Source organism: Gopherus evgoodei, chromosome 22 (genome assembly GCF_007399415.2).
Source record: "Gopherus evgoodei ecotype Sinaloan lineage chromosome 22, rGopEvg1_v1.p, whole genome shotgun sequence".
Lineage (NCBI taxonomy): Eukaryota > Metazoa > Chordata > Testudines > Testudinidae > Gopherus > Gopherus evgoodei.
In genome coordinates this window covers 11,407,028-11,429,522 of record NC_044343.1, presented here as the reverse complement: position 1 = coordinate 11,429,522, position 22,495 = coordinate 11,407,028, and the positions used below count along the sequence as shown (strand labels likewise).

The 22,495-nt window shown below is 43.5% G+C and overlaps 1 protein-coding gene across 4 annotated transcripts in view; it reads right to left on the bottom strand.

Annotated features, from left to right (window-relative positions):
- REXO1 (RNA exonuclease 1 homolog) overlaps positions 1–22,495 on the bottom strand; it is a 76,208-nt gene that overhangs the window by 32,836 nt on the left and 20,877 nt on the right. For all 4 annotated transcript variants that reach the window (XR_003997522.1, XM_030540709.1, XM_030540707.1 and 1 more), the window contains exons 2-6: positions 15,051–16,843; positions 9,959–10,060; positions 7,399–7,600; positions 2,676–2,839; positions 95–232 (exon numbers count right to left, since the gene is read on the bottom strand). Coding sequence is in view for 3 of the 4 variants with exons in the window: in XM_030540709.1 (XP_030396569.1) it covers positions 95–232; positions 2,676–2,839; positions 7,399–7,600; positions 9,959–10,060; positions 15,051–16,843 (2,399 nt within the window). In the remaining variant the exon portion in view is untranslated. The remainder of the gene's footprint in view (positions 1–94; positions 233–2,675; positions 2,840–7,398; positions 7,601–9,958; positions 10,061–15,050; positions 16,844–22,495) is intronic.

Below are 22,495 nucleotides of genomic sequence, written 5' to 3'. Positions count from 1 at the left end.
CACAGCTAGAAAACAAAACCCAAAATGATTATGACAAACAGAAGAAAATCCCCCACTCCAAACTTCATACTTAAAAGAGAATGCCAACACAGACCTTGTCAAACGCTTCCTGGGAGGAAGAGCAGAACTTCAGGCACTCGTCAATGAAGAGATTGAGGTACCTTTGGCGAATGTTGGTTGGGACTTTGGCACCAAACTCAGTGGGAATAACGGGCCTCTTTAAACTAGCGCTCTAAAGAGAAAAAGAAAGGAATAAAAGGTTGGGCAGGGTTTGAGAAACAAATTGCTTTGGGTATCTCATGTTTCCCAGATGTTATTAATAGTGCTGTGACTTCCTTTCTGAAAACCTTCTCAAACCCCAATACAATGTGTGTCATTTGCAGTCGCAAAAATAACACTTGCAACTGCTCTGGTCCCCCACAGTACTTTTATTATAAAGAAGTATTGAGATTTTTATGATGTTTTGTTACAGCCATGTGGAATCGGGCCTTAAGATTCCACAAGGCAGCCAAGTAGCCTCAGTGGCGTTAGACACAAAGCTAGTATGTCTACATAGAAAAGCTTCCCAGACCATTAAAATAGTAGCACTTACATTAAAAGAGTCAAGGTTAGTGTGGTGACAAAGCATCACACTTCGTATCGGAGACATGACTGTATGAAACCAAACATAAAACCAATGGTCTGTGGTGCACATTTCCGATACTCCACCTGCAAAGAAGGGAAAATGGGAGGCTGGGCAACACGCTAAGGGGCTGAGTTCAGATAGTTTGGCAACCTAACTGAATTTCCATACTTGCAATTTGGGGTTCTCGTAAGTTCAATTACGCCATTGCATTTCCTGTCTTTGTACATTTTTGTGTGTGCCAACTACAAAGCACTTGTAAGGACTTTTACCCTTAAGTAACTGATATGCACTTTCTATGCCCTAACGATTTTTGTCTTGGAATACTGACTAAAAATACTCTCTGTATTTGAGTAGGGTACAAACAACCACTGCCGTTCTCCTAAAAAGGTCTGTCTGCACTGCAATCAGAGATGTGACTGAAGCACAGGCAGACACACCCACGCCAGTTTTGAGCTCGTTATCTTGAACAACAATAGCAGAGAAGCCACAGCAGCATGAGCAGAGGCACAGCCTAGCTGCCTGGGTACAACCTTGCCCAGGATCCTGCGAGCAGCTAGTCTGTGCTGCCATAGCTTCCCTGCTATTGTTGGTCGAGCCAGCTAGTTTGGTGCTAGCTTGGGTATGCCTACCTGTGCTGCAATCACATCTAATGACTGCTGTGTAGACACTCTAAAATGCCAGCTTACATCACAAGTGATACGCTTTTAGTCTCTTGCCACAAACTGTATGCCCACATCACAAAGCCACCCAACGTAAACCCGGGAACATCATAACCCACGTGCTGCAAGTTAACGCCGAGGTGCACCAGGAGAGACTGGGGAGTGGAAAGGACTTGCAGCAACAATTGCTCCAATGGAGGATGAAAGTTTGTTTTATGGAGAGCCATTGGCCCTGTCTTGACAGACAGAAAGGGTGCTTCTGTCAGTCATGTTTGTTCAGTGAAGTTAACTTAACACCACTGAAAATCACTCATACTGCTAGTTAAGTGACAGCCTTATCTACATAGGAAACTTTTTCCAACATAACCTAAGGTGTAACTTTCAACATATGTAGTTATACCAGTATAACTTCCTGTGTGGACACTCATTCAACATGCCTTTTTCCAATTTAGCTGATGTCACTTGGGAAGGAGTCTGAGGGTATGTCTACACAGCGCTGTGACATGGGCAGCGTAGTCATGCTTTATCGCCAGGGGAAAGCTCTCCTGGCGATAAAATATAACCACCCTGAACAAGCAGCTCCCGGCGATGAAGTGCTGTCTATACCGACGTGTTTCAGTGCTAAAACTTTTGTTGCTCAGGGGTGTGTTTTTTCACACCCTTGAACATCTAAAATGTTAGCGCTGAAAGTGGCAGTGTAGACACAGCCTGAGCTAAATTTAAAAAAGCCACTCTTATCCTGGAATAAGAGTGTCCACAAAGAGGGCTATACCGGTATAACTAGTCCAGTTTAAATTCACACCTTAGGTAAAACTAAAAAACACTAAAGCTTTTCTGTGTAGACTTCACTCAAGTGAGCTAACAAGATGAAAATGCACCTTTTCTGCCCAACAACAGAGAGCTGTAGAATAAGTGGCACTTTTCAAACACACAGGGTGACAAGGTTCGTGCCCCAAACAGCTACAAATCTACACAGACAGTACAAGCAGGGTACAGGCACAAGATGAGAGATTGGTATAAGGTGACAGTATATTTAAACGTTAGAATTCGGTTGCAGATACGTCCAGGTGGCTTTCAAAAGGTTATCTTTAGGACAGAAACCACTTCCGCCCTCAATGTCACTCTGAGTCGAATGATGAGAGAAGCATTTGCTGAAGTACTTGTATGTTTATATGTTGCAGCCCCACTAAATGTTGCAGTTAGGTAATCCTGAATAGGGCAAACACAGTAAGAGTGGGAAACTCAGCTGGAACATGGCAGCAGCTAGCTGAATCTCACTGCTCCTCACGGAGCCTGCAGCAGCACACTGTTACATGCAATCAAACCAGTGTGGAATGAGGGGAAAAAACATACTGTGGAGATGGATTTGATATGCCAAGAGTTTGTTTTACCTGCAGACTGGGAGCGTGCGCTATTCTTTTCTGTAAAGCAGTAGTAGTGGTCTTAGACGTCATGCCAGTTAGCGTACGGGCCTTCAGCGTAAGAGTAGGTGCCTCAGAGCCATTGGGAGCTGTAACGCTGCTGACTGGAATGGTTTTCTTAATGCCCACAGTGACTACAAGGTACAGAAAATATGATTTAGACAGAAATTCCATCCACATTTTCACTTGTCAGACTGAGCACCCAGAGTTCAAAGACTGCACTGCACACTGGGATCCAGGAATGGTCACAAGTTTCATTCCTTGTGCTTATCTGCCATGTCAATGGAGAAAGAACTCAGTCAGTCTGTCAAATTAGGTGATGTGTCCAACCCGTGCAGTGATGACGGTGGAATTTTTAAGTTTCTGCTGCCATGTGCTACACAGTTAGTCTTTGACTTGGGAGTTAGTGTCAGAATTACAGACATCTTGGTTCCAGTGCAAGGAGCACTGGCAGAAGTTAAATCCTGTCACACTCCTACTCATTGTGATCCGTGTAAATGCTCTTGGGTTTTTCTTCTTCCACACTACCTGATGTGATAAAATAGTCACTTATTTAATAAGGAATGCATGAATGTGATGTCCTCAAATGGTACAGGAAGAGCAGTTAAGAACATAGAACCATAGAAGATTAGGGTTGGAAGAGACCTCAGGAGGTCATCTAGTCCAACCCCCAGCTCAAAGCAGGACCATCACCAACTAAATCATCCCAGTCAGGGCTTTGTCAAGCTGGGCCTTAACAACCACTAAAGATGGAGATTTCACCACCTCCCTAGGGAGCCCATTCCAGGGCTTCACCACCCTCCTAGTGAAATAGTGTTTCCTAATATCCAACCTAGACCTCCCCCATTGCAATTTGAGACCACTGCTCTTTGTTCTGTCTGTCATCTGCCACCACTGAGAAGAGTTGAGCTCCACTCTCTTTGGATCCTCCCTTCACGTAGTTGAAGGCTGCTATCAAATCCCCCCTCACTCTTCTCTTCTGCAGACTAAATAACCCCAGTTCCCTCAGCCTCTCCTCATAAGTCACGTGCTCCAGCCCCCCGATCATTTTCGTTGCCCTCCACTAGACTCTTTCCAATTTGACAACATCCTTTCTGTCGTGGGGGTACCAAAACTGGACACAATACTCCAGGTGAAGCCTCACCAGTGCTGAATAGAGGGGAATAATCACTTCCCTCGATTTGGTGGCAATGCTCCTACTAATACAGCCCAATATGCCATTGGCCTTCTTGGCAACAAGGGCACACTGCTGACTCATATCCAGCTTCTCGTCCACTGTAATCCCCAGGTCCTTTTCTGCAAAACTGCTGCTTAGCCAATCGGTCCCCCGCCTGTAGCAGTGCATGGGATTCTTCCTTCCTAAGTGCAGGACTCGGTACTTGTCCTTGTTGAACCTCCTCAGATTTCTTTTGGCCCAATCCTCCAATTTGTCTAGGTTACTCTGGACCCTATCCCTATCCTCCAGCATATCTACCTCTCCCCGCAGCTTAGTGTCATCTGTGAACTTGCTGAGGGTGCAATTCATCCTATCATCCAGATCATTAATAAAGATATTGAACAAAACCGGCCGCAGGACCAACCCTTGGGGCACTCCACTTGATACCAGCTGCCAACTAGACACTGAGCCGTTGATCACTACCCATTAAGCCCGACAATCTATCCACCTTATAGTCCACTCATCCAGTCCATACTACTTTAACTTGATGGCAAGAATACTGTGGGAGACTGTATGAAAAGCTTTGCTAAAGTCAAGATATATCACATCCACCGCTTTCCCCATATCCATAGAGCCAGTGAATAAGCCCTAACAGCATCGGAAGGTGTTCTGAAGAGTCTAAGGGGGGCTCATTCATCACCTAACCAGAAGAGTTCTTGGTTGCTGTTGGAAGTACCTGTCCACGTCCTGAAATAATGACTTCTGTGATACAGCAAGAGGGAAGGGCTCAGAGAGATTATGCTAAGGACTCAGTCACTACCATGGACACTCAGATACCAGAAAAGCCATTACAAAAAGATCTCAGTGATGCCACAATTGCAGGAGAGGAAGGACACAGAATACCCTGACATCTGCAACATAAAAGCTAGGTAGCAGAAACCACTTCATGATGAGTCAATATTATGGTAACAGAAAAGCAAAAGGGTGAACACACTGGTGGTGAAATACCTTCCCCCAATGAAATCAATGGCAAACCCCCCCTTGACTTCAGTGGGCCCAGAATTCCACCTTCTGTATTCCCTTAAATACAGTTGGCAATGTTCAGCTAAGCATATTTCATATTATGTCTCACTTGTGTAATGATTTGAGTCTTGAAAAAAAATATATGCCAACATCTCTCTTAACCCCAAGTTTATTAACATCCTTAGTGGACTAAGAAGATTGTTTTGTAGTTCCTCTTCCCCAAAAACAGCCTTTCTAAAACAAATCTGCAAGAAGAGCATCTTGCCACTAATATATTGGGGCAATTTTTCCCCCTTTAAAATGCTGTTTGAGGATGTTGCTTTCACATTACACATGGAGAAGTGGCTGGCTTTCTTTTCACACATGGCAGGGCAGATTTTGCAGGCAGAAGGAAATACAGATGTCAGGGTTTGTTTTTCCAAGAAACAACCCAATAATTTTTAAAACATCTTCTCTCATCCAAAAAATCCTAAATAGAGGATTCTAGATTATAATCTCCAGTTCTTCTTTGCCATCAGCATGGGCTAAGGGTATCTGTAATACTGACAATACCCAGGAAGGTCTTACAATGGGAAAGTAATGCTTAGAGTGCTGTGAAAACTTTTATCCAGAAAAAAAGTTAACTCAGATTTTTCTACTTTTTGAACTTGCGCCATTCTGAAGTATTTATGTGAACACAGAATGGACAAAGTCATTGTGACTGGAGAGAGAAGAGTATCTAGCGGGAGGATTCAACGGTCCCTGAATGTTGAAGAGAAGGTAGTAGGTGGAGTTATGAATTGTTTGCAAGCTTGGTTTGCTAACTAGCTTTAGAAAGAGTCACACTGACAGATGCCCTGCCTAGTAGAACTCTATACACTGGTATGCAACTAGAACTAGTATGTTGACATTTCCAACGAGCATGAAAACTTAACGCATAACACACGTTTTATGCAGACAAGGGACTCAACAGAAAGGCACTACATTTTAAAAAGCAGATATTTCAGGGGGGGCTTGGGAGACTACAGACGGATGATACCACTGTCAGAGCCTCAGTGAAAATTTGGCTTGAACAAAATAAAAAAAAATTGGAACTACACAGAAATAAAATCAAAAAGCCATTCAGAGAAATTACAGAACCTTTTCATTATTTTGCCAATATTACTGATCCCAAATACAGAGGTTATAGGTTAAACCCCTGAACAGGAAAAGTGCCTAAATCATGGCTAGTGGAACGCAAGTTCACTCCTTCTCTTCCAGCATTTAAAACTGAAGATCCAGATTTCTACCCCGTAACTATGATTGTGAAGGCAACAGTGCTACTGGTCACTGAATTAAAATGATGGAAAACTGAGAAAGTAAAGTCACAGAAGACAGGATCAGCTGCATTCAGAATTTTGTCAATTTTTAGAAGATCTGAACTACTGTTCAACCAGCTTAGCATGAGTCCAGCATGCTTTTAGGATATTCAAATTGTCTTGAACTTTGTATGTTAGATCAGGGGTCAGCAACCTTTCAGAAGCGGTGTGCCGAGTCTTCATCTATTCACTCTAATTTAAGGTTTCACGTGCCAGTAATACATTTTAACGTTTTTAGAAGGTCTCTTTCTATAAGTCTATAATATATAACTGAACTATTGTTGTGTGTAAAGTAAATAAGGTTTTTTAAATGTTTAAGAAGCTTCATTTAAAATTAAATTAAAAAGCAGAGCCCCCTGGACTGGTGGCCAGGACCCGGGCAGTCTGAGCGCCCCTGAAAATCAGCTTGCATGCCGCCTTCAGCACACATGCCATAGTTGCCTACCCAGTGTTAGATACTGAAAAAGCAAATAAGTTGGTAAAAATGTATCTGTATGTAAGGGCAGAAACAAAAGTGCATTAGATATAACTAGTCAAGAGAGAGAGAGGAAAGTTACTAACAGCATTCTTATTTTGCTAAGAGAATAGCAAAGTTTTTTATTTTGGACAACATAGTTGAGTAATACACACACTTACGACATGGATCACGTAGCATGCATTTTGTTTCATTTCATAAAATGTGTGTGCGCTTTGTAAAGTTTCTTACTTTTCAGAAAACACACAATGAACATAAGAATGGCCATACTGGGTCAGACCAAAGGTCCATCTAGCCCAGTATCTCGTCTTCTGACAGTGGCCAATGTCAGGTGCCCCAGAGAGAATGAACAGAACAGGTAATCCTCAAGTGACATTCCCCGTCACCCATTCCTGACGAATACCCATTGATGGACCTATCCTCCATGAAATTCTTTTTTGAACCCTGTTAAATGGGATTTTTCAGTTTGGAGGAGAGGGGAAAGGAAAGGAAAAATACAACATCCCTGACTTCTGGCCCAGCACACAAAGATCTGAACTGGGCTAATGCTACCTCAAATGGGGGAATGTTTCCGTTTTCCTGTATTCTCGCTGCAAAACACCTGGCACTTTTATTCTCTTTAAAACATTCTCTTAAGGAGACAGTGTCATTTTAATAGGAGAAAGTGAAAGACAGCAGTTAATGGAGCTAGTGGTGACTTACTCTGCTTTGCTCCTGTGGAAAGTGCTACATTTGGCACATGAGCAATCCTTTTCTTTTCTCCTGGCAAGACAAGAGAGGCCCTTTGGACTGCCACAGCCAGCTGTGCCGCCTGCTGCTGTGCCAGCTGAATCCGCCGGTAACAGACCTCCTGGGCAGTTGGTGGGCGGTACGGCCGGATGACTGGTTTGCTTGGGACATCTGTCTGTACAGATACAAAGTATTCTAAAATCAATCTGTTTGCCCGCTGAAGTCCAGACCCTTGGCCTTCATTCAGAGTAGAAAAGGGTAGAGGCTCTTTTACAATTCTAGGTCCCAGGATTTAGGCTATAGCTATTCTATGGAGCTTACACCAGTGCAGCTGCACCACTGTAGTGCTGCTAGTGCAGATGCTCTAAGTGAACGGGACAGGGCTTTCCTGCCGACTTAATTATTCCAGCCCCTGCAAGCGGCGGTGGCTATGTCAACAGGAGCAACTCTCCTGCCGACAAAGTGCTGTTCATACCAGCACTTAGATTGTTGTAACTTACGTTGCTGAGGGGAGTGGCTTATTTACACCCCTGAGCGACAAATTATACTAACCTAAACTGTAGTGTGTACATAGCCTTATTTTGTTTATAAAGGTTTGCGTGTGTCAGCTGATGGAAGTGGAGGTCATGGTAGTCTTCCAGAATAGTTATCATTACAGGCAGCTCCCTTCAGTTTTAGTTTATTTCAAAACCCACTTGTGTTTACAGCATCAGGACAACTAGAATTCAGAGGTCTGTTCATACATAGGAACAGCACCCTTCTGAAAAACAATACTCATGTACAATAAAGTTATATATGCATTTTCTTTGATGCGGGAATTCAGTATGCAGGAAAGGTGCCAGAATGGACAGCAGTGAAGACCGAAACCTTCTAGCGAGAGAACACATACTAAAGAGGCAGTAGCAATGCAAACGTCCGCAAACTTCCCAGCCAATGGACCTCAGACCTGACTTTCGGTGTCCACATCTAGTGTCTTTCAGAAGGGAGGGCAGTCTCTACAACCCATTAATTACCTGGCCTTTTTGCTGAGACTGCAAACTAGGAAGCAAATTAGTGTCTTCTGGAAACTGGTGTCAGAGTAAACAGAGAATAGACGATAACATTAGATTACTACTGAACTGGATGGGAATGGCTTTCTACCTCCTCACCAGTCTCTTCATTTCACACTCAAGAACTAAATTAAAAGACACTCCCTTTTTCTTCTGTTTCTACTTAAGTTCTTGAGATGTAAGTGGCAAGGAGCACAATGCATACAATACCATTTGGATGCACGTAGCGATATCAGGAATTTAACTCTGCATGCATACACATAGGAAATGTTTTCTGACATTAACAGGAGAAGTTAAGGATTGTATGGCATGACATGAAAGCAGAAGGCAATAATACCACCTCCTAGTCAACATTCTCTTTATACATCAGGTTCTGATGTCCAAGTCTGGGTGCAAACCGTTGCTGAGCACACCAAGACTGCTGTTTGCCTAGACAGTGACTGCACTATAGCTACCTCATGGCTCTGAAAAGTGCTTTGGGTCAGAAGCGGCATTAAGAACATTTATCTAAAGATACATAAATGCCTAACATTGTACATATTTACAATGAATATTTGAGTAAATGAATTTCCAACCCATTTACTTCAATCTCTTATCTCCTTAGTTTATAAAAGAGAGCCTTATCAAACAAGGAAACTGGCTGAAGATATGTAATTAACTAAAACGCACTGCACTGACCTCAGGGCTTAAAAGGTTAAAAACACCCTTTTCCAGACTGTGTGGAAAGGAAGAATAATTCAGCTTGGAAATCCTGGTTAGATCAACGGTTAAACCTTCATTCTTCTCCTGCTGCAATATAAAACTGAATAATCTGTCTTCAGCAGCTGGAGGGGAAAACTATGACAAAAATGAAAAATCTGAATGAAAGAAAACGATCATGTCTTTATGGCCTATTTTCTTGTTTTCTGAAGATACTTTAAATTCAGATGTGTAGAAAAAAGATGTAAAATGAGATACTCAGCTGGTTAAAATGGAGCAAATACAAACAAGGAAAACAACCCCTCAGATTTGCAGTGCTTCAGACTCAGGCAAATATGCTATGTTAACCTTTTTGCTTTCGCAGGACAAAAACTTAAGCTTTCTTACATACCCAGGGTAACCTGTGTACAGTTAACTTTGATCTAAAGAAGTTACATTTATATTGACTGAACATGACAAATCTTAGACTGTCAATGCATCACAACATGCAGAATGCAATTCCTGTTACAGGGCTGGTACCTGTTTTTGCTGAAGGCCAATGGGAGTTTTGCCATTAACTTTACTGGAACTCAAACTGTATTTCGGAGTGAAGTTATTCAGGGGGGAAAAGAAAGAACTTCCATGTAACAGGGTTCCACCGCAAATATATCACAGTCAACTTCCCTATGTTTTAGTTGTTTCACCTACAGCCTGTGCTGTTTCCTAATACATTGTGGTCATATGATGGGAAAGAAATCTTAACACTTTCTCCAAATTGTATTCTTGTTAATGAGGTTTACACTTACATTTCCTTGCTTGGCAAGGTGAGAGATCCTCCTTTTTTGGCCAGGAAATAGAGTGGTTAAAGCATCATCCACCTTTTCTTCACTTGCCTCTTCTTTCAGTGGCTACAAAACAAAAGAGCAAACTTCCAAAATTGAAGCAACTCAAGTTTCTGCTCCACGGGGAGGTTTGGAAAGCCTCCCTCTGGGATAATGGAATCATAAAGGGAAATTGCTTCCAGACAGCAGGTGAGTACAAACTACTACCAGCTGCTAAACTACTGAAAGAGAACCAGCTTTCAAAATAAGAGGCACCAGTGAAGCAAATGAACAACAGCATTACTGTTCCCACCCATGCAGCCCATTCACAGACCTTACAATAGGATGCCTTGGTATAATCCATTACAGACACTATTTCATTGGCCGCCCTTAAAGGCTAAATGCTTCAGCAGTGCTGTTTACCTGCCAACCGCTTACATACCTCAATGTGTTAACAACATTTTTCAAGCCCAGGAATTTAATTAAACTCTAGATTAGTTAATTTCTTGGTCCCACATAATGATCTCTCACAGAGCAGGCCCTGAAAAGCTGCAGAGCACTGAGCCTCAATGTCAGTATTCTGCATTTAAGAAACAATGCACCCCTGCAAGCTACATACAAGACTAATCCATCGAGGGACTGTGGTGCCAAAGGCAGAGATGCTTTGTTCACAAGGCAGAAACCCAGGATAGAACAGCAGCTTTGCAGCAGAGAAGATGCTTTTTAACGCTGCTGTTTCCAGACGCTTGATTTGATCGATAAAAAGCCACTTTTGGACTGACTCCTCAGGCTTGTTCCCAGCAAACAAACAAACCTGTTTAGAAATGTTGATAAAACTCTATTTAGCTATTTGACTTTTACAGGCATGTACGAGAGCTGCACATATTAACCTTTTTAGAGCTGTAACCATGCTCTGATCGTTCTTATTTTTAACACTCCAAAAGTGCCACTAGCAGAGTTCTCAAAGGAGCTAAGTTTGACATTCACAAAGAAATTTAGTTTAGACAAAGCTATAGACATGATGATCTTAGGAAAAGCTCAGTTCTCACTTAAGCATCTAAACAAGGGCCAGATTTTCAAAAGCGCTCAGCACCCAGCAGTTCCCACTGTGACATTTATGACCAGGTTTTCAAAACTGGTCAGAGTGGTCAGGTCCTAATTATTTAGGGGCCTCGAGAGGAGATTAATTTTTTTTTCTTAAATCTGACCACTTCGAGTTCCACAGCGTTTAAGGCCAGCAGATACCTTTAAATCATCTAGTCTGACCTTCTGCATATCACAAGCCATTACATTTCATCCAGATACCCCCTTATTAAGCCCAAATACTTGAGTTAGACCAAAGCATTTCAGTCCTCGAGAGACTAAACTGTGTGCCACAGGCAGAGAACAGGAAAGACCTATGTCGGAGGCCCCTGCAATGGCAAGGAACAGATTAGATGAGATATATGCAGATAATCCCAGCAGGATGATCCTGTTAGATTCCTAAATAGGAGCTGCTGAGTGCTGAGCTCTTTTAAAAATCTGGCCCTATAAATACCTTCAAAATGAACAACTCACTGAGATCTGGGGCTCTGGGCTGGTTTTAGAAGCCAGAACCCACCCACCCCCTGAAATAAAAATAAGTGTTATTTCAGTGTGCAATCTTACATACATACTACATATATGTCAGCAAAGAGTCCTGTGGCACCTTATAGACTAACAGACATATTGGAACATGAGCTTTCGTCGGCAAATACCCACTTTGTCGGCATGCACCCGATGAAGTGGGTATTCACCCATGAAAGCTCATGCTCCAATATGTCTGTTAGTCTATAAGGTGCCACAGGACTCTTTGCTGCTTTTACAGATCCAGACTAACACAGCTACCCCTCTGATACTTATACATAGAGAGAGAGACAGAGAGAGATACATAGATATATAGATTTTTTTTTTTTTAAAGCAGAACACATCTAAATAAGCACCTACTCAGAGGTATCTTTCCCTCTTAAAAGACAAATCTTCTCTCCTCTTAATCTTCAATAGGTATGGCATGCAAAGGAAGGAATCCTTCTCCAAAAAGGGAAAATTAAAGCCTTGATGAAGGAATATAAAATGCTGTGCATGCAAGGACCCATTAGTTGCTGTGAGAATGTTGCCCTATGAACATTTCCATTCTGCGCCATGACACTGCATTTGCACAGTTTCACTGAAGTGAATCAGAGCCCTCATTTCAGTACTTTTTCAAGGAAAAAGCAGTTATAAGAATGCCACCATTTTTGCACTATGCAACATTTGGAAAGCTCGAAGAAGATGATAAACCTTCCTTGCTATAAACAAACTGGCATGTAGTTAAACTCCTTTCATTTAAAATTGACAATGTAAAGTTTATTGCTATTGTTGGGACCTTCTTATTAGAGTGTGAGGCTTTTGACAATGGGAACACAGACAAACAAACAACTCACCTACCCTTTCCTAAATACCATCAAAAGAATGCCTGTGTTTAAGCGGTCATTATTTTCTTCTGAACTATTAAACCAGCAGAATCAAGTAACAGGGAAACCTCCTTTATGATTTCTTCCACCAAGGCCCTAACATCAGTGTCACAAATGTCATTACCTGTCAGCAAGAGAGAACATTAGGCTCTGAACGGTACCATTACAGCAATTAATATCTAGAATCAGAAGCTTTATTAGCCAATCAGTCTTTCATGGGGCAAGATTCTCTTCTCCATACAGCAGTTGTGGCTTCAGTTGAAGACAATCAGCAAGTTTTCAGGTGCTTAGGAGCATTTGTCTTTTAATATCATGCTCTGTTCAACACACGCTAAATGCATCTAGTTATCTCAACTTCATCTACAAAGCTTTAGTCCAGACACAGTGAGCCCATACAATACACCTGTCTCAGCTAAATGTAACTCTTTGGTACTCTCCATTGCAGTCAGATGGGAATAAAATATAATATTGGCGATAAAGGTTTTCAGGATTTCTTTGAATAAAGGAAATCAGGTTTTTCCTAGAATCTATTCCCAATTTGATTTCCAGAAACACCTGCTATAGTGCAAATGAAGTGATCCCCAATAGAAAACTTAACAGCATTATGTCTGACATGAAATCAAGTGCTTCTGTTCATTTACAGCCAGCCACAAATTTGCTCAGGGTTTGTTCTCATTGTCTCGTTAACTCAGATGTCAAAAAGATGGAGGATAAGATTAATTTATTTCTACCCTATCATCCCAGAGGCCACTAAAGGATTATTACTGACAGAGTGTTTTCTAGTTCTTTGCCCTACTTAGTTTTAAATGTCTCCATGGATGGGGCTTTCTACACTTAATTAAAAGACTGTGCCATAACCATAAGGATCTCACTGTTACGCAGCTTTTAAGATAAATGTTCTTTTTCTTTATTTTATCCCATTCCTCCAAATACCTTTTGTCTCATGCTGAGTAATTCTTCCCGCGACTTAAGAGTTTACACTGTTCATGGATGGATGGATGGGAATCCTTATGCAGGAATTGAACTATGAGAGTTTAAAATGGCAAACATGTAGGCTTTCAGAGGTAGTATCAGCTAGATGAGCAGTTCTCAAATGGTGGGTCAGGACCCCAAAGTGGGTCATGACTCCATTTTAATGCGGTTGCCAGGGCTGGCATTAGACTTGCTGGGGCCTGAGGCTGAAGCCCAAGCCCCAAAGTCTAATGGCTTCAGTCCTGAGTGGCGGGGCTCAGATTACAGACACCCCCCTCGCCTGAGGCTGAAGCCCTTGGGCTTTGACTTTGGCCCACCTGCATGGGGTGGTGGGGCTCAAGCTTTGTCCCCCCTCCTGAGGTGGCAGGCCTCAGCCATGCTCAGGCTTTGTCCCCCCTCCTGAAGTGGCAGGGCTCAGCCATGCTCAGGCTTTGTCTCCCCTCTTGGGGTCATGTAGTAATTTTTGTTGTCAGAAGGGGGTCACAGTGCAATGAAGTTTGAGAATCCCTGAACTAGAGAATATCCTAATATCCAATTAAATATTGGTTATGGGCTAGGAAATGCTATAGGAGGGAGTAGGCTACTTGGTTGAATTATCTAGGTCCCTGGGTTTCCTACACACCAAATCCCTACCCGGCCAGTTGCCTCTTCATTAAGGAGAGCTCTTTTTTCATTCAGTCCTCCACTCAATTCAGTAAGCGTCAGCCATACTAGCCTACTTTCACCACCAACTTATTGCCTCAGAGGTTGCCCTGCTGTTTCTGGTCATGCTGCACTCACTGGAACCTGTTGCATGAAGGAGTGGGGGTCCCCTGGCTATTAGCAACGATGCTGGCCTGGGTTACCTCTGAAAGTCCCAGAAATTCTCTCTGAAACTTTTGATGTATCCAGCTAGACAGCTGGGGTTGTCATTACACTTGCTGGAGACCCAAACACCTGCCAATTCTGCTAGGGCAAATCACATCAAAACTGATGGATGTCAAAACACAGGCCACGTCTACACTACCGCTGGATCGGCGGGTAGTAATCGATCCATCAGGGATCGATTTCTCGCATCTCATCTAGATATGATAAATCAATCCCTGAATCGATGCCCGTACTCCACCTCGGCAGGAGGAGTAAGTGGAGTCAATGGGGTAGCTACGGCAGTTGACTTGCTGCCGTGAGAAGGGCCAGGTAAGTCGAACTAAGATACTTCGACTTCGGCTACGCGAATAGCATAACTGAAGTTGCATATTTTAGATCGATCACCTCCCCCACCAGTGTAGGCCAGCCCTCAGATGGTTCCTTCTTGTGGCAGGAAGGAACCATCCCCCAAACTTCTGGTTTGGTATAGCAAAACACCGAAAAATAGTAACTAGATAATACTTCCGATACCCAATTAACTACTGGTGGGATGGAAATGGAAAGAGATAGCACACTCAAGCCATAAATACTTTCAAGCATTGGTCAAAATTATAAATGGAACAGCAATTTAAACTCTTTGGGGGGGAAATCCCCACTCATCCCTCCCCCCCCAACTCCTTGGGATAGGTAACAAAAATAGAATAATGACTCTAAAGGCAGTTGGTTTAACATCTAGATTTGGAGGCAGGGGAATGACTGACTCGTGCTGAATTCAGAATGAGCACTACCTGCTTCCCTAGCCTTCCCTTGTCTTCTGTTTTCACATCCGTGGATTCGTTAAAAATTCTGAGGCACTCTTCCATGGGGTCAGAGTCATAATCCAAATCTTTCTCCAGGACGGAATAATCAATGTCATCAGAGGCTGAGGAGGATGAAGATGACTTGGACAGCTTGGAGCGCTGAATGGTCTTTGTCCCTTCATTATCACTCTGAAAACCATAGGAGCCATCATCTCCATCGGAGTCTGAGCTCATGTTTGGAAATGGAGCCAGAGATTGGCCCACCTTCTCCTCCTCCCCACTCTCATCTCCAAACAGGTCAACATGGCTCAGTGTCTGCTGTTTCGGCTTACACTTGCCTTTTGAGTTCCCCACTTTCGCAGGGCTTGCCTTCTTTTTTGGATGATCGGAGGCAGAAGTCTTGCCCCCTTTGTCTTTGTGTTTATCACTAGAGGCTTGTTTGCCATTCTTCAGATCAGCTGCCTTTGGCATGGAGTCCTTCTTGCTACCTTCCGGCTTCTCTGTGCTAGCTCCCTTACAGAGCCCCTCATTCTTGCTTTTCCCTGAGCTAGCTGCACAACTGGTGGACTTAGATTTCTCTTTCTTAGCCACTTTTTCCAATGTATCTTTTTCAGATTTCTTTGAATTCCCATCTGGTTTTGCTTTGATACTTTTCTCTCTACAGTTTTTTTCTCCATTTTTAATTTTTAATTTTTCTTCTTTCTTGATTATTCTCTCTTTCTGTGTGTTTTTACTTTTCTCCTTCTTGCCCATCCCTTTGTGGCAAGGGGGCTTCCTTCCATCTGTTTTTTTCTTTTTCGTTTTGTCTTTTGCAATCTCTTTGCTGTCTTTCTCTTTAACATCCTGATCATTCTTGCCAGAAGATGCCTTTGCCAATTTTGCATTCTTCTCCGACAAATCTTTGACAAGATTTTTCCGTGGACTTTCAATATCTTCCATGTCATACTGCACTGCCATTTCTTTCATCTCCCGGGAATTTAGATCTTCCAGTTTGGTGCTCTTTTCTTTGATGGACAACCCATCACTTGATTCATTTTCAGAACTGACTTTAGATTGTAAACACCTAACAGAGGTTGGCTGATATTCCAAGTCAACATCCTCTTCGGAGTCAGAGAATCTGGCATACGTTCCATAGTTACTGGATACATTACAGTGCTTTTTGCATGAAGGAGAATAAGATTCTCCATGACTAGATACTTTTCTCCTTTTGGTCCCCTTCTGCTCCTTTGTGCTGGCTTTGCTCAAAAGCCTTGCTGAGTAATTTGAAAGAGGGTCATATTCCAAGTCCGTAGAAGGCTTGGAGTCATCAATCACATACTTATTGTTCGTGACAACGCTACTGTATTTTTTAGGCTGAGCCACAACCTTGGGGACGTATTCCAATGAACTACCTTTGGATTTTGCATTATCAAAAGTATCCAAAGTGTATTTACTTGAACGAGCAGCAGCCAAAGGCGTAGGGTTGTAGTCCGTGTTATTATTCAAGTTATAGCTACCTGGGTTATATTCTAAAGAGTCTGTTTTTGTCACAGCAGCTGACACAGGTGTTTTGGAAATAAGCGAAGTAGCCTCAGATGTGCTGTATTCCTTTGTTGTCTCCAATAGCTCCTCATACTTTTTCTGCTCTCTCTCGACTTCATATTTTACCTCTTCAATGGCCTTGTTGACCAACTCCAGCTGGAGAATGCTAGGGGTTGACACTGTAATGTCACCCAAAGCACCATTCGCTATTTGGGTCGAAGGCTTGGGAAGCTCAGGGTTATATGGATCATAACCAAGCTCTGCAAGGGGAGAAAAAAAAAAAAGAGTCTCTTAGATCCAGCAATATTTCTAAAGTAAGATTATCCTTGTTTATGTATGAAATATCTGTTAAAGTCTAAAAGAGAAGTTCCACTATCATCAGAACCTAGCATTGGAAAGACATGTAACAACAAAAAACAAACCAAAAGCATGCTCTTGCATGTGGAATGGGACACACTAGCTGCTCAACATTCTCCAGCTTGTGTGAAGCAGGAGGTCAAGCTAGGTGATCACAATGGTCCCTCCTGGTCTTAAAGACTATGAATAATGCACAGTGGTGAATCCAATGCCTTTATTACTTACTACGGTTTTGAAAAGCTCTATAGGTAAAATTTTCATTTGTGAATTTAAAGTTCAGTTTTCATCAAAATGATAAACTATCTTGTTACTGCACATATCTGCTCCTTCTATTTCTCCATGTCCTATCTACTTAATTTAATTAGTTTTTAAATTATTTTTATTACTGTAAACACTGCAGAGTGAACATGGTTGCACAAGAACTGTATTTTATTGTGACAAAAACTGCCAACCAAGTTCTAATTATTTTTTACTGTTGATGCCAGTGTCTGAAGCATCAAACATCTCCAATTTCACTTGTAGTCCACTGAGGTTTGTGATTGGGAGGGGGAAAACCTTACCCTGTCTGATAAACTGAGCAAACGTGACACAGAAGTCACTGAAATGGAACAAAGTACCACCATTAACGGGTCCTTTAGAAAGGTAAAACTACACTTCAATTTCATAGAGCAAGGATATTAAGACAGGTGTGTTAAGTACTCTCACAAAATTTAAAAGATAACCAGAAATGTTTGACATGTGTCTTTCCACAAATCTCTTTTCAGATGTTGCAATTTCCTCAGATAATTATAACATTAAAACTGTGAGAGAATCTTGGAGCACGTAGACTCTGCACCATCCACCTTGGCATTTAGACTAATTGCAGCGACATCCTACCACTCCATTTTATCTTTTACATAGAAATAGAGACGAAAGAATTGCTGGGGAGATTTTTTGGTGAATGCATTTTTACTCTTGCTGTATAAATAATTTGCACATCACTTGAAAATTTTACATCTATTTATCCAAGTAGGAGATAGCAACTTTCAGCTGAGACATGAAAGTCAAAGAAAATCAGTAAAGCACAGCCTGATGTCTAATCTGATCACAAGGCACCCGTATTCTAACCAGTGTACATAATTTTGCGGCAATTATGTAGTCAGCAAGCAACTTGCTCCCTCGCTAAGTACCAGGCATAGAGAAATGTAATTTTCTCCTCTGTAATTAACAGAAGTTCATGATAACAATCATGATTCAGGGCCACTAAGTGCAACTAAACTGGCCTGTTCATCCCCATACATTTCTAAAAAACGAAACAAGATCTCAATCAAAATGATTCTGCTGAACCCACGACATGAACTTAAGAAAAACTTACTACTTTATACTGAAAGCAGGATGTAATTTAAAAGTAAATCAATAAAAATAATGAGTTTGGTCACATGTTAAGAAACCACAGGCTAAGTTTTTGTGCAGAACATGGCTAGAGCTCAGGGCTCTGCAGAGATGAAAAACAAGATGGTTTTTCATGTTGCTTCCTGAACAAGGGCTACTCAAGGCTGTCCTTTAAAACAAACTGCTAAAATTGAAAATGCATGAATGCGAAGACTTGACTTAGGTCTTAATCTTGTCAACTGACTCAAAACTAAAAGAGACAGTATCTCCTTTCATGGGATTTATTGTTTATGGCCAATTATAAGAATATAAGAGTTGCCATACTTGGTCAGACCATGGTCCACCTTGCCCAGTATCCTGTTTCCGATACTATACCACAGCAGAGTTTCAGGGGAGTGTACAGAACAGGGCAATTATGCTTTCCATTCCTGGGATAAATCATTTTTTTTAATCCCTATCATAGGACGGAGGCAAATCCTAGGTAATGAACTCTTTGAAAGGTCAAAATTTGTTAGCTTCTCTCACGCTATTAATCCAGGAGTGGTCAAACTTTTGGCCCAAGGGCCACATCTGGGTATAGAAATTGTATGGAGGGCCATGAATGCTCTTGAAATTAGGGGTTGGAGTACAGCAGGGGGCGAGGGCTCTGGCTGGGGGCGTGCAGGCTCTGTGGTGGGTCCAGAAATGAGGAGTTCAGAGTGTGGGAGGGGGCTCCAGGCTGCGGCAGGGGTGTGGGGGGAGAAAGAGGGAGGGCTCTGGCTGGGGGTGCTGGCTCTGGGGTGGGGATGAGAGTTTGGGGTGCAGGAGGGTGCTCCAGGCTGGGATCAAGGGATTCGGAGGGCACGAGGGACAGGAGGTTGAGGCGTGGGAGGAGGTCGGGGTACAGGCTCCAGGCAGTGCTTACCTCAAGCGGCTCCCAGAAGCAGCAGCATATCCCCGCTCAGGCTTCTATGTAAAGGCACAGCCAGGCAGCTCTGCACACTGCCCCATCTTCAGATGCCGCCCCTGCAGCTCCCAATGGGAACTGCGGGGATGGCACTTGGGGCAGGGGCAGCATGGCAAGCCCCTTGTAGGAGCCAGAGGGGGGTCATGCCACTGATTCCGGGAGCTGCACAGAGTCACAGTACACAAGGAGCAGGGCAAGCCCCCGACCCCGCTCCCCGACTGGAGCAAGCCCCGGATCCTGCTCCCCGGCGGGAGCTGGAGGGCCAGATTAAAATGTCTGAAGGGCTGGATGCGGCCCCCCAGGCCATACTTTGCCCACCCCTGTAATAATCTGTTTCCAAAGTCCTGTTATATATGTTTTCTGCTGGCTATTGCCAGGTTAGTCATATTGCTCACAGCAGGTGCAAATGTGACATTGCTTCTCAGGCAGCGTGGAAAACGGATGGCATTTACTACCGTGCACCTTAGAAACAGAATGGATTTTGGCAACGTTGTATTGTTACTTCTGACTGTCCTGCACAAAAGCACCTTTTGGAAAGTGCAGTTCTACCCTATGAAAACGTGGCAACAGGAGTAACCTTTGCAACATGATACACTTCCAAAATGACAGGTCAGCCAGTGGACAGGGCTCCTCTAGCAGAGGAAGGAGGAGCAACCCAGAGGACAGAGAAAGACACACAAGATAGTTGGTTGTCAAACACCTACGCCTCTCCTCGGTGCCAGATCTTCAATAACAGGAACACACATTCCTCTCCAGCCACTCCCACAGGCCTATCCCATCCTCTGTGGAAAGATGAGGTTTTATATCTTTCACATAGGCAACGTTAGCAAATCCATAGGTGCTCTTTGCCCCCCTCCCTTCAAAACCAGGGTATCCAAATTTGGCACACTTTTCAGTGGCAGGTTCCGAATACTACACTTTGGCACACAGCTTCACAATTTTAGCTGTGATGAACTTGCTGCTATAAATAAAACACTGTCAATTTTACAGAGTACTTGAAGCTGCAGGTAAGTTATGCAAATTGGGTGCAGCCCTCTGGCTGCTGACAAATTGCCACTGTGGCTCTCTTGTGAAACATGGATGCTCTTATTCTAAAGCAGCCCTGTCCTGTTCTCCTCCACCAGAGGGACAGTAACAAAGCTGGCTCTCATGGGTGGGTACATAAAGGAAATGAAAATCAGGGCCCTAATAGTGAGGCAAAGGAATCACAGAATCAAAAAAAATAATAATAATAATTTGAACAATTTGATATGGGCAATTTCCATCTCTTCCTCAAACGCTTACAAGCCTAACCATACAAGGTTGTGTGCTTCCTCTGAAAGGTGCAGAGCTCCCTTATCTCTCACTGAAACTAAGAACTGAGGGTGATTAGCACCTTACAGAATGAGCCCACGAGTGGGTGGAATAGAGAGACTAGTTTTATTAAATGCCTTTCACACTCCAAGTCTCTCAAAGCTTTTAACAAAATAATTAGTCTGAAAGCGCAGGGACTGTGTGGGCAAAGGCAGTATGTCACTATGATCCAAGTGACAGCTCAAATTGTCTTCAGCATTAGAAATGCGAGCATTACTTTGAAAGAATGAATATTATTTTACATTTACATAGCATCCTCCCCCCTGAAAGATCCCAAAGTGCTTTACAAACCAAATATAGGCAGCGCTTCTGCAACGCAGCCATCTTTGCGTAAGGGTGGCAATCCACTAGCTGTAAAATCTTTCACATCCACACATGGTGGACAGAACTTCTGTGTTTAATACCTAACTGAAAAGAGAGCCACACCACATGAACTGAACTCAATTTATCTTCCTCGAGAGGAGGAAGGGCTGAGTGAGCCTTACGGGGATTTTAAAAGGTGATTATGGAGAGTCTCAGGCGAATACTATACATTATGCTACAGCGGGAGCGTTGTAGCACTTCAGTGTAGACACTCACTACAGCAATGGGAGGGGTTCTCCCCTCGCCGAGAAGCCGTAGCTAGGTCAGCAAAACAACTCCGCCATCGAACTAGTGCTGTGTACACCCCTAATAGATGCAGCTATGCTGATGTAGCTTTTCTGTGTAGATGAGGCCTGAGTGTCCCCTTCTCCAAAGCAGAAGACACCTCAGAGGGAGGTAGTACATAAAACCAAAGGTAGACAGAGACCAAGTTCTCAGGCTCTGTCCACACTACAGAGCCTATGCCAGCATAGCTAATGTTGGCCGAGCTGTGTCCGCATAGCCCCCTAGTGGAGACGCAGCATACACCAACACAAGGAGTTTTTCTGCCAGCGGAGAACACCACTTCCCCAAACGATGTTAGCTGCATCTACATTGGGGGTTTGGTCAGCATAGCTATGTTGCATGGCGGGTGGAGTGGCACGGTTCACGCCCCTGATGCCAGTATACATTTTAAGTGTAGACCAGGCCACAGTCTAAAGAGAAAAAACTGGGAAGAGACTTGGGGCATGGCTACGCCTGCAGATGTAGAGCGCTGAGAGTTAAACCAGCCCTCGGAGAGCGCAGCAGGGAACGCGCTGCCGTGTGTTCACACTGACAGCTGACAGTGCTCTGGCGTAGCCACATTTGTGGCATTTGCAGCGCCATTGGGAGCGGTGCATTATGAGCAACTATCCTACAGATCACCTCTTCCCATTCTGGCGCTGTGGCTTATGGGAAGCGGGAGGGAGGATGCAGGGCATTCTGGGTCCTGTCCCAACACCCCCTGATGCATCGGTTCACATCCCAGCAATCCCTGTGCTTCCGTCCACATTTGGCGCCATCTTTCAACTTTTTTTGTGCTACATGCTCTGTCTTCCCTTTTGGTCTGCGGGAACGTAGCCCGAACTGCTGAGGAATATGCTGATGGGCCTCGCCAGCACGTCACGAATAGCAGTCGAGTTATTCCTTAGGATCCAAAGTGACAGTGAGGAGTCTGACGATGTCGACTCCCGTAACGCATATGACACGAGATTGCTTGGCATTCACGGACATGCTCACCGCAATGGAACACCGCTTTTGGGCTCGGGAAACAAGCGCTCAATGGTGGGATCACATTGTCATGCAAGTCTGGGATGACGAGCAGTGGCTGCAGAACTTTCAGATGAGAAAAGCCACTTTCATGGGACTGTGTGAGAAGCTCGCCCCCACCCTGCAGCCCAAGGACACGAGATTGAGAGCTGCCCTGACGGTGGAGAAGCAGGTGGCTATTGCAATCTAGAAGCTGGCAACTCCAGACAGTTACTGATCGGTCACTAACCAG